This window comes from Hyla sarda, chromosome 2 (assembly GCF_029499605.1).
Source record: "Hyla sarda isolate aHylSar1 chromosome 2, aHylSar1.hap1, whole genome shotgun sequence".
In the NCBI taxonomy this organism is placed as follows: Eukaryota; Metazoa; Chordata; class Amphibia; order Anura; family Hylidae; genus Hyla; species Hyla sarda.
In genome coordinates this window covers 42336648-42350120 of record NC_079190.1, presented here as the reverse complement: position 1 = coordinate 42350120, position 13473 = coordinate 42336648, and the positions used below count along the sequence as shown (strand labels likewise).

General features: G+C 45.2%; 1 protein-coding gene across 2 annotated transcripts in view; it reads left to right on the top strand.

Moving 5' to 3' along the window:
- Positions 1 to 13473, top strand: part of CWF19L2 (CWF19 like cell cycle control factor 2) — a 177414-nt gene that overhangs the window by 59996 nt on the left and 103945 nt on the right. For both annotated transcript variants that reach the window (XM_056561619.1, XM_056561620.1), the window contains exon 10: positions 6774 to 6872. In XM_056561619.1, the coding sequence (XP_056417594.1) occupies positions 6774 to 6872 (99 nt within the window). The remainder of the gene's footprint in view (positions 1 to 6773; positions 6873 to 13473) is intronic.

The window sequence follows — 13473 nt, the reverse complement described above, 5'->3', positions numbered from 1 at the left end:
ATGTTATATACGCCTCAGTAGCCATTCTCATGCTGGTTATATTCTTTACAATTTGAACTAGTTCTGTGCAACTTTCTTATAATGTAACTCTATGGTGCATAGAGCTGGGCGGTATGAGCAAAAACATGTATCACGGTATTTTTGTAAGTGATGGCGGTTCCACTTCTCTTCCAATACCCCCCCCCCCAATGAATTATCAGCTGCGCTGTCCCCACATCTGTCCCCACATCATGTCACCACAAGCGCTCCTCTGCTCATCCTCCTATGAGTTGCAGGCCGCCGGCGCTACAAATCTGTACTGTACTACAAATAACGTTTCCCGGGCTCTGGTACCGTCTTCATTGTCCTGCGATGCGGTCCTCTTGCTATTTCCTCGGGACGGGAAAGTCACAGAGCTGCCAGCCTATCATCGGCCGGGGCGGAATATCGCTGCAGCCGATGATAGGCTGAGAGCACTGTCATGTATGAAGCCGGCCTGCTCCTTTCATGACAGTGGGCCCAGCCTATCAGCGGCTGAGGCGGGACATTGATACGGCCGATGATAGGCTGACGGCTCTGTGACATTCCGATCCCCAGGACCACAGCGGAGGGACCATGAGGCCGGTAACGGGGAACGTCGGAAGGTGAGTTAAAGTTTATTTTGTTTATTTTTGCAGCCCGGGCAATGTTATTTGTAGTACAGTACAGATTTCTACCGCCGGCGACCCGCAACTCATAGGAGGATGAGCAGGGGAGCGCCTGCGGTGACATGGTGTGGGGACAGCGCAGAACAGCGCTTGCGGGTCACATATGATTAGTTCCCCGATGTGGGGACAGCGCGCTGCGTTGGATAATTCACTCATTCAAGGGGGTGAGGGGCCCAACCGGTATTGCGGTATGGGCAAAATTCATATCGTGCAGGAAAATGTTTTCGGTATTCGGTATGAACCGGTATACCACCGAGCACTAATGGTGCATACACTAAACAGCAGACACGTGAACATGTAACCCATATGGGCTATGCATTCCATATCATAACTATTTGTAAAAAGTTGGTCCAAAGTTTTCACTAAATGTTTAACCATAATTGTAGGATTCATGTGACCAATTTTCTACAAGAGCCTAAGTGACCACAGGCACCAGTAGTGATAACACTTGGGGGAGCAGGCCTGGCTTGCAGTTCCCATTCATTTTTAATATTTTTTTTTACAAAGCCATCACGCCCCCTCCCATAGATTGCAATGAGGAGGTGTGGCCGTGACATCACGAGTGGGGTGTGGCTGTGACATTACAATGGAAGACCAAATGGTTGGATGGTGGATCAATATGCACTAACAACTAATAACCACTATCCAGGTGGTCAAAAAAAACCTTTTAGTTCCCAACCATTAATAAAATTTTTATATACAGGACTTTAATTATATGGTCCAAAAATTAAATCAAATAAACTTATAGAGAAAAATAGACACACACTTATTAAAATTACTGTGTGCTAGTAACTGTTTGTGGATCTTGGATCATGGGCTCTAAGAGCTCCTCGTATCTCTATCATGTAGAGGACATCTCACTGTCCTTGAACTACAGATGGTTACAGCACACAGTGGTTAAAATGAAACAATGCCCCCCTCAATGTTTCACCACCTAAGTGGCTTTGTCAAGAGGCATGTGGGCACTCATGGGTGTGGCTGTGACATCACGAGCCTCCAGTGCTGCACCTGACGCTCTAAAAAAAATGTTGGGTGCAGCACGGAGATCACAGGGGCGGGTCCCCAGTGGCGGGACCCCCGTGATCAGACATCTTATCCCCTATCCTTGGGGATAAGATGTTTAGGGACTGAGTACCCCTTTAAACTATGATTTTTATGAAACTTCTAAGAAATCATAGTGTGTCAGAATGGCGCTCCCTGCACTTGTTTTGTGCTATCCGCAGTTTGGGCAACATAAAACAGGTGACAGCTTCCTTTTAAAGGGGTACTCCGCTGCTCAGCGTTTGGAGCAAACTGTCGGGGTGTGATGTCATGAGGGGGTGGGGCTATAATGTCACGAGCTCCAGGTGCCGGCTCCAGCGTTCGGAACAGTTTGCTCCAAACGCTAGGCAGCGGAGTACTCCTTTAACACAGATCCTATGCAAATATTCCCCAATAACTGGAGGCCATGGGGGCAAAAGAACTTTGCAGATAAGAATTCAGTCAGATACTGTTTGTCCTGAATCTGTGCACTTTTATTAATGTTGTTATTTCCGGCAGTAATAAAACCTCACCATGGTGCCATATAAACTAATAATGTGTGCGCTGGTATCCGCACATAACTGCAAAATGAATCGCTTAATTATATAACCAACTTGGCAGTAATGAGTAGATATGGTTTTGTGTTATTGTAGAATATCAATTAAATGTCTGGAGATTGATTATCCGCCTCGTATATTAATTTAAATGACGCTTCTTTATTCCCCAGATCTATGAAGGCATTCATATGCATTGTGAAGATATTTTGTGCATTGTTACGCTTAAAATAAATGGCATCGATCATAAATCTTTAATTTATTTTTGACGTTTCGTTAAATATATTGTTGTCTGTGTTAAGGAGAAACATGTAGACATGTGAAATCATACCCACAGCCTCTTAATGTAACGCACATTACAACAGTGATCATTGTATTTTTCCGTGGCTACCAATCTACATAGCCACCTAGCTGGCTACCAATCTAAATAGCTACAAAGAGAACCTGTCACATTGAACAAGTAGTCATGCTGACCTGGCACTTCTTTAAGCTACATGCACCTAGGGTTTTGTGCCGACCTGACACTTCTTCAAGCTACATGCACCTATGGTTTTTTGCCGACCTGACACTTCTTCAAGCTTCATGCACCTACAGTTGTGTGCCGACCTGGCACTTCTTCAAGCTACATACAGCTACGTTTTTGTGCCGACCTGGCACTTCTTCAAGCTACATACAGCTACGTTTTTGTGCCGACCTGGCACTTCTTCAAGCTACATGCAGCTACGTTTTTGTGCCGACCTGGCACTTCTTTAAGCTACATGCACCTACGTTTTTTTTCTGACCTGGCACTTCTTCAAGCTACATGCACCTACGGTTTTGTTCCGACCTGGCACTTCTTCAAGCTACATGCACCTACGGTTTTGTGCCGACCTGGCACTTCTTCAAGCTACATGCAGCTACGTTTTTGTGCCGACCTGGCACTTATTCAAGCTAGATGCGCCCACGGTTTTGTGCCGACCTGGCACGTCTTCAAGCTAGATGCGCCCACGGTTTTGTGCCGACCTGGCACTTCTTCAAGCTACATGTACCTACGGCACGAAACGGCGCAGTCTCCTTTCTTTTACGTAGCTAAAGTTATGAAGATCATTCAAAATTCTTAACAGAAATCTAAATATCCACATATGAAGGTATAAAGTAGAGCCCTGCACTGTACTGTTCTCTTAAAGGGGTACTCCGCCCCTAGACATCTTATCCCCTATCCAAAGGATAGGAGATAAGTCTGATCGCGAGGGTCCTGCTGCTGGGGACCCCCGGGATCTCTCCTGCAGCACCCCTGTTATCTGGTGCGTGGAGCAAGCTTCGCTCCGTGCCTGACGACTGGCGATGCAGGGGCCGGAGGATCATTATGTCACAGCCCCGCCCCCTCGTGATGTCACACCCTGCCCCCTTAATCTATGAGAGGGCGGCCGTCACGCTGTCCTCTAGTATATAGCACAGGAGAGGCTGGAGGCTGCACCACTACAGCAGCATGCATGTCACAGGCACTCTGCATAATAATGTAATACAGCTCGCTACAAGGAGGGACAAATATGATTATATCGGCATTAGCCGCGCTAAAACACAATAAATTACAGAGACGCCTGGAAGAGCTTCATGTTCTATACTAACGTTATATCTTTTAAGAGCAAGGTAACAGCTGTTATAACTCTTATAAAGATTTATACAGTGCAGTGATAGAGAACTCCAGGATGTGTTGCTGCATATTAAGCAGGAAAGCTGGGTGACATCCCCTGTGGGAGCTGTGATGGATAACATATTGCGTGGCACAAAGCTCTCAGAATTAAGAGGAAAAAAAGCTTGTATAGAATTTTTTTTTGTCACGAGTCCCTTGCTGATGTTTGCATGAATCAGTATCTAGGTTACTTGGGGGTTAGGCTTCACTTTTACTTTTATCTGTTGAATTATTTACTTAGCCTGGTGTCTAGTTATTATTTGCTATTTATTTTTGAGGTCCAGAAGAGCAAATCTGTCCGTGTTATTATAATATTTTATATTTTATTGCATTATTTTTTTTTTTTATACATTGAGCTGCGTTTTACATGGTTCCATAAATATAAAAAAGACACAAGTTCTTTGTTTCTCTACGACTATAAATCATTCATTGCTGAATTTATAAAACTTTCAGTGCTTTCTATTAGATAAACTTCTGTATTTTTATTTTAAATACTGACTTAGTATTGGTGACTAATATTACCTCTTGGGTAGGGCTTTCCACAGTTTACTACTTTAACTGTAAATAACCCTTCCCTATGATGTTGTCTATGCAATCTAGACATCTATACTATGCAATATATTGAGAAATAGGAGAGATGAGCAGATTAATATATATATTATGTAGTAAAAGATTCAAGGTAACTTACTGATTAAAATTCCTGCTGTTTCTATCCTAAGGAGTCCAGGGAACAGTTTCATTCAATGATCGGACCGCCCACTTGACCTCTAAACATGGAACGAGCAGAGATATCAATCAAATGACAAGTTCTACAGTTCTAAAATCTTTTTCTACAAACATATAGATCTGCCAAACACTCCCTGATCTAGAACATGATGCCTATAGACTGCAGAGCATTTTCATGGTGACATGTTCTCTTTAAAGGGTATTCCAGCCTATAACACTAACTCACTATAGATGCTGTGGTCACTGCATCTATAGGGTTAATGGTGGACATCAGTCCGATCGTTGATGTCCGCCATTATCGGTGAGCCCCCTGGAGAACACCTTCTATGTAGTGAGCGCAGCTCCTGTATGCAACAAAGAAAAACAGGCATCCTGCACTCACCGTCCAGAAGCTGAAATATCGACTCCCATCTCGGGCTGTTCAATACAGCAAGGAAGACATGAGTGGCGTGGGGCGCTCAAAGGCGACTGCCGGCGGTTTCATGCATACATGCGTGCTTCTTCCGGAAGACCTTTATGCGTGAAACCGCTGGCAGTCGCCTCTGAGCACCCAACGCCACTCATGTCTTCCTTGCTGTATTGAACAGCCCGAGATGGGAGCCGATATTTCAGCTTCTGGACGGTGAGTGCAGGACGCCTGTTTTTCTACGTTGCATACTTGTATTTACTGGGTTTCCCATTGTCCTAGCACCTCCGCCAGCTGATTGGATCTGGGTAGTTGCCCGAGTGGTCGTACTTGTCCATCTCGTGAAGCTGTATACACAGGTACCGGTGCCACTATTCTTTCATTCTTTATTGTAGCGCAGCTCCTTTACTTGCTTTATAGGCGTACCATAAATGTGCGGTGCTGTGCGTGAAGTTACCCACTGCTAACCCGTACAATTACAGCGCAGGTCCTTAAAGGGGTACTCCGCTGCCCCAGTGTTGTGGGAACATTTTGTTCTGAACGCTTGGAGCGGGGGTCGTGACTCCACGGCCATGCCCCTTGTGACGTCACCCCAAACCCCCTCAATGCAAGTCTATGGGAGGGGGCGTGGCGGCCGCCACGCCCCCTCACATATACTTGCATTGAGGGGGCGTGGTGTGACGTCACAAGGGGCGTGGCCGTGACATCACGACCCCCGCACCCAGCATTCTTGACGAACGCCGGGTGCTGCACAAAGATCACGGTGGCCCCAGCGGCGGGACCCCACAATCAGACATCTTATCCTCTATCCTTTGGATAGGGGCCAAGATGTTTACAGGTGGAGTTCCCCTTTAAAGGGTTAACTCGCAAAGGGATTGCTGTAAAATAAGTAATCTGTAATATACAGGGCCAAAATTGCAGATATTTGTCTATCCCTCATCCCACATGGGGTAAATAAGTACTACAAAATTGTAACAGTAAAAATGAAGTTTCATTCATTTTCATGTATAGAAAAATAAAAAATGTTATTGGACTGCAGCAACAGAAGAATAAATAATTTATTTTTGTGGTGTTAACGTAGCAAGTAGAGATGAGGGAAACTACAATAAATTCGATTCGTCACGAACTTCTCGGCTCGGCAGTTGATGACTTTTCCTGCATAAATTAGTTCAGCTTTCAGGTGCTCCGGTGGGCTGGAAAAGATGGATACAGTCTAGGAGACTCTTTCCTAGGACTGTATCCACCTTTTCCAGCCCACCGGAGCACCTGAAAGCTGAACTAATTTATGCAGGATAAGTCATCAACTGCCGAGCCGAGAAGTTCGTGACGAATCAATTTTACTGTAAGTTCACTCATCTCTAGTAGCAAGACAAAAAAAAAACGTTTATTATTTCTGTCATTTATACCTCTCATTGAACGTTGTAAAGCCAAAAATTGGAAATTTCTAATTATTTTTTCTATTCCCCCCCCCTAAAAGTTAAAGTTCTTCAATACGTTATATGTAGCCCAAAAAGGTGCCATTAGAATTACCACTTTTCCTGAAAAAAGGAAAAAAACAAACAAACCGCAAAACCCTTATACTGCTTTATTGACAGAAAGGTGGTCAAAGTGAATAAAACAAAACAAAAAATTGCTGCATCTTGAAGGGAAAATGAGTCCACATCCTTAGAGGGTTATCCTAGCCTTATGTTCTGTGTTCTGTCTTACAGGAGCTGGCAGAAAAACTCAAAGCTCAGCTAGAAGAAGCTCGGCAGCAGAAAATAAATAAAGCGCAAGACTCGGAGAGAGAAAGGAGAGACGTATCGGAGGTAATCCCATCAGGAAAGCTTGTCCGGTCCACACATCAGCATTGTGCATGTAGCCGTGATGTGGCTTTAGTATTACATCTATACTCTAGAAAATATACATAATATGGTTAGAGTAAACGGAAAAAAAATCTTGTCATTTAAAAAAAACTTTTGACCTTTCGAGTGGGGAGAAGCGTAAGGTAACTCTAAACCTTGTAACGATCTCCGTCCTGTGGCACCATTATAAGTCTATAGGCCGTCCATAGAAGATTCTATGGACTGAGATCTCTGCAAGCTGTGGAGTGAAGCGCGCTAGTTTCAGCTTCTTCCCACTCGTTCTCCTAAGCGATCTATACTTTTGATATGTCAAAAGTTTTTTTCTTAATGACCAAAACATATATTAGGCACCACACTTTCCAGCATCATCCTCTCTTTTTCTCACAAATGTCTCCAGCCTCGACCCCCACCCCACACACACACACACACACACACACACACACACACATACAAATGCCTCCAACCTCTTCCACACAATACCTCCAGCATCGCCCCAAATGCCTCCAGCATCCCCCCAAATGCCTCCAGCCCCCCAGACACACAATGCCTCCAACCTCTCCCACACACAAATACCTCCAACCTCTTTCAAATGTCTCCAGCCTCTCAACCACTCCTATTGCCTCCAACCTCTTACCCACCCCTATTGCCTCCAGACTCAAAGTTACCCACCACTATTGCCTTTAGACCACCCACCCACCACTATTGCCTTCATACTCCCTCTATTGCCTCCAGACTCTTAGCCACCCACCCCTATTGCCTTCAGACTCCCAGACCGCCATCAGACTCCCAGCCACCCACCCACCACTATTGCCTCCAGGCAACCACTCACACACCTTTTGCCTTCAGCCTCCCACTCACATTGCTTTCAGCCACTCACATTAACTATCACCCACCAACATTGCTTCCCACGCTGCTTCCAGCCACCCACATTGCTTCCTGCCTCCCAGCGCTATTCACCCCCATCCACCCCTGCCAATGCTTCCATACACCCCCCCCAGCCAACCACCCACCCCTGCTTCCATTCACCCCCCAACCACTGCTACCATTCACCCCCCTATTAACCCACCCATCACTGCCACTGCTTTCATTCCGCACACGCCACTGCTTCCATTCACCCCCCAGCCACCCACGCCACTGCTTTTATTAACCAGCCACGCTTCCATTCAACCCCCAGCCCCCACCCTTGCCTCCATTCAATCCCCAGCCCCCACCTTTGCCTCCATTCACCCCCCCAGCCCCCACCCTTGCCACTATTAACCCCCCCATAAACCCACCCACCTTCCACTGCTTTGATTCCCCCCCCCCCCCAACCACCCTTGGTTCTGTTAACCCCCCCAGCAACCCGTAACTGCTTCCATTCACCCTCTCACTCCTGCCACTGCTTCCATTCACCCCCCTTAAACCCACCCACAATGCCACTGCTTCCATTCACCCCCCCTTAAACCCACCCATAATGCCACTGCTTCCATTCACCCCCCTTAAACCCACCCATAATGCCACTGCTTCCATTCACCCCTCAGTCACCCACCCACGCCACTGCTTCCATTCCCCCCAGCCACCTACGCCACTGCTTCCATTACCCTCCCAGCCACTCTTCCATTCACTCTCCAGCCACCCACCTCTGTCACTGCTTCCATTCACCCACCCCTGCTTCCATTCACCCCCCCCATAACCCCACCCACCACTGCCACCATTCACCCCCAGCCACCCACCCCTATTTCCATTAATCTCCCACCCACACCACTGCTTCCATTATCCCCCACCCCTGCTACTGCTTCCATTCACCCCTTACCCACCCCTGCCACCATTCACCCACCCCTGCCACCATTTACCCACCCCCGCTTCCATTCATCTCCCGACCCCATGCTTCCATTCTCCTCCCGCTTCCATGAACCTCCCGCTTCCATTAAATTGCCACCAGTTGTCTCTGGCAGCAGCTTTCTCCTCATTCAAAAGACATGCATACTTTCATGTGTTCATGGGGGTATTGGGAGTGGTAAATATTGGCCAACAGGTATCTCATGTGTGTGGCCAACTTCACTTTCCCAGTGTTCCGCCTGCATATATTTTCTTGGAGAAGTGGCCCTACTTGTGCACTTTAACTCCCAGAGTTCAGTGTAGATGGCTGCACACAAGTATATTAAGAATGCAATGGCAAAGGTAACACCTATAGGTAAAACCTGCACCTGTCAAGCATATATGGGGTGTCCTGTGGATTCAGATATTCTTTAGAGCAGTGGTCTCCACCAATCCGTAGATTGAACACCATAGTCTCTCGTCAGTGTCAGGCTTGTGTGTCTATGCTAAAATCTAAACATATAGCCTGCCGCCCGAGCCATCACTGCAGTTGCACTTTAAAGGAGAAAGTAGACTAGCTATTTTGGCTGGTGACAACCCCCAACACCCCCATTAATAGGTCACATTTTTCTTGAATTCTTTTGATTTGCAAGTTGTTGCTTCATGATCACCAAATGGACGCTACTTGCAAAGGTCGTGAGTGATTTCTAATACAATTCCCTAATATATGCAAGTTGCCTAAAAGGTGGAGCTTTATATACGTATCTGATATTAAATTGTACAGTAACTTACAGAATGGATGTGGACTATGTTCTCTCTAATCTTTTCTGTTAAAGAGAACTTTATAGTTTGTCTCATGGTTACAGAGCGGAGTCATTAGGAATCCTCTTTGAGGGTCCAGCCAGGCATATCCACCCAGATTACAATTGATTTTTGCATTATCGTGTTAAATAGAATGAATAATGTGTGTAGGCTCGGCCGGGCTTTATCTCACTCTCCATGCATCACTTGCTGCACTATATTAGTTTTGATTATTCTGCATTGGTTGAGCAAGCATATTGCTATGGAAAAGTGTGGATGAACTACAAGTCACAGCCCTTTCTGCAATACAGGGAAATCGGCATGACGAACAGCGCTTGGACTTTGTGGATTCATTGCTTTTAAATGGATACTCCGTCCCTAAGCATCTTATTCCCTATCTGGCGCGGCACCCCAGACATCCGTGCCGGATGACGGGTGACCACAGCCACTGTTTGGTGTGACATCACGAACACTGAAGCTTCAACCTTCCGTTTTTAGAATGCCACAGTGCCGGCTCGGTGTTCCTTTGGATAGAGAAAAGATGTTTAGGGGTATTCCTATCACAACTAACATAGCTAAGCTTGTAGGCCGTCAGGTTAAATATTCTTGCAAATACATTCATTAAGCAAATTTGCCTCCTTCTCCTGATATTCTTGCTCCTTTCCTCACCCTGTTGACAGCTCATTGCTCATGGTACAGACCACCACAAGAAAGAGGAACATTTGCTAATGAATGTATTTGCATAAATATTTAACTTTACATGCACCACAAGTTTAAATGGGGGTACTCTGGGAAACTAAAACCATAGCCCATCCTTTCTCTCTCACCAACATATGTATTTGTTTAAATATCATTCATTAGCTATATAGAGCAGTTTCCCTCTTTCAGCTGTGACTTACATGCAGGGTGTGAGAGAAAGATGTCATTTTCAGATCCTGCTAGTCTTTGTGTAAACCCCTCACTGAGACCTAGCCCCCACCCTCCTGCAAGACAAACACCACGTGATTTCTGGCTTCACCGGCACACCTCCCCTCCCCCTCCCTTTACCTGTGTAAGGACCTTGCAGCAGAGAAGCCTAGTCAAGATTCTCAGTCACAACGCTGCTCTTTTCCTGCTGTTGATCTGATCACTGACTGCTGTTATTCAGAGCATATCATGATGTATTGCTGGGGGGGAGGATAGTTTAAAAGAAGACATGTAGTGTTTGCTGCTGACTCTTTACAACAACACAGCATGCACATAACTTCCCCAGAGCACCCCATTTGGCTGTTTTTGTGGCTCCCTTTACTTCTCCCTTACCAATGTGGATACCCTCATATGTACTGGAGTGGACCAGGAAATCAAGACGAGGGCTCTACAGCAGGAATAAACATAAAATGGTACTGGAGCAACCCTACCGGGCTCCCTTCTGAAGGGGGAATGAAGCGGATAGATGCCCCGTAGTACTAATTCTTGCCTGTAGACGTTTATAGATGTTACTCAGTCCCCAACCAACTGACGACATCAAGTGCCCTTTTGTCATCTATTGTTAGAAGGGCTGCAGTGGTGTTGGATTGCGAACTGTGATGTACCATTTCCAAGGTAGCCAAAACCTGACGCATATTAGTGACTACTTTTCTCCCCTGAGTAAAACCCACCAGTGCTGGTGTTATTAGGTGTGGCATGAGGCCTGCTAGGCGATACACCATTATCTTACAGATTTTTGCATCCACATTTGAGGGATATGCAGTGGGGCAAAAAAGTATTTAGTCAGCCACCAATAGTGCAAATTCTCCCACTTAAAGAGATAAGAGGTCTGTAACTTTTCTTCATAGGTATACCTGAACTATGAGAGACAGAATGAGAAAATAAATCCATAAAATCACATTGTCTGATTTTTTAAGAATTTATTTGCAAATTATGGTGTAAAATAAGTATTTGGTCAATAACAAAAATTCATCTCAATACTTTGTTATATACCCTTTGTTGGCAATGACAGTGGTCAAACGTTTTCTGTAAGTCTTCACAAGGTTTTCACACACTGTTGCTGGTATTTTGGCCCATTCCTCCATGCAGATCTCCCTTTAGAACAGTGATGTTTTGGGGCTGTCGCTGGGCAACATGGACTTTCAACTCCCCCCAAATGTTTTCTATGGGCTTGAGATATGGAGACTGGCTAGACCACTCCAGGACCTTGAAATGCTTCTTATGAAGCCACTTCGTTGCCCGTGGTGTGTTTTGGGATCATTGTCATGCTGAAAGACCCAACAATGTTTCATCTTCAGTGTCCTTGCTGATGGAAGGAGGTTTTCACTCAAAATCTCATAATTGGCCCCATTCATTCTTTCCTTTACACGGATCAGTCATCCTGGTCAATTGGCAGAAAAACAGCCCCAAAGCATGATGTTACCACCCCCATGCTCCACAGTAGGTTAGGTGTTCTTTGGATGCAACTTGGCATTCTTTCTCCTCCAAACTTGACAAGTTGAGTTTTTACCAAAATGTTCTACTTTGGTTTAATCTGACCATATGACATTTTCCCAATGCTCTTCTGAATCATCCGAATGCTCTCTAGCAAACTTCAGATGGGCCCGGACATGTACTGGCTTAAGCAGGGGGACACGTCTGGCACTGCATGAGTCCCTGGCGGCGTAGTGTGTTACTGATGGTAGCCTTTGTTACTTTGGTCGCAGCTCTCTGCAGATCATTCACTAGGTCCCCCTGTGTGGTTCTGGGATTTTTGCTCACCTTGGGGGGGGGGGGGGGGGGGGGGTGGAGGTGGTTATCTTTAACAATCAGACAATGTGATTTTATGGATTTTTTTCTCATCATTATGTGTCTCATAGTTGAGGTATACCTATGATGAAAATTACAGGCCTCTATCATCTTTTTAAGTAGGAGAACTTACACAATTGGTGGCTGACTAAATACTTTTTTGCCCGACTGTAGATCTATACAAGTAAGAGAGTTGGATCTTTGTTTTAGATTGAGCTTGACATAGGCAAGGTCAGCAGGTTTCCAAAGACCCAACACCGTGCCTCACTGACCCAATGGTTACCCAATGCCTTATAAAATCTACCCATAAACCCCGCCAGTCAAGGAACCTTATGGTTTCCCAGGGGTTTTATAGTCGCTAAAATGTCCTCCCTGGTGACCTCGTTATTTAACAGTTCCCTCTGATCCGAGGACAGTGAGGGCATGGTGACTTGGTTCAACAAGTGTTAGACATGTCAAAGTAATCTGCACTGGAATACACGTCTAAGTACTACTGACCTAAAATGGAAAAAAAAATATTAAAAATCGTAATCCTTCCGATAATTATCAGCTGCTGAAGTTTGAATTGTTCTTTTCTGTCTGGCAACAGTGCTCTCTGCTGACATCTCTGCTTGTCTCCGGAACTGCTCAGAGTAGAAGAGGTTTGCTGTGGGGGATTTGCTTCTACTCTGGACAGTTCCTGAGACAGGCGTCATCAGAGAGCACTTAGACAGAAAAGAACAACTCAACTTCTGCATCTCATAAGTACTGAAAGGATTAAATGGGCACTCTCATTAAAACTAATTTTTGCTATTGCACTCCTTATGGTAAATAAATAATATTTCTAATATACTTTGTTTAAAGAAAATGAAGTTTTCTATGTTTTATTTGTGCTTAAAAAAGCTCAAGAGCACTTTTTCCCCCATCTCATACACAGACTTTGGACCGAAGCTCAAACACAGAAAGTGCAGCCTGGAGTGCTGAGGGGGGGGGGGGTGTCTAACTAACAGCATATGGCAGTTATGTGTGAGAGGAGCTATGATTGGATGAGGCTGGACACACCCCCCCTCAACACTCCAGGCTGCACTTTCTGTGTTGGGACTTTGGTCCAAAGTCTGTGTATAAGATGGGGGAAAATGTGCTCTTGAGCTTTTTTAAGCACAAATAAAATCTAGAAAACTTCATTTTTTTTAAAACGAAATATATTAGAAATATTTTTTATTTACCATAATGT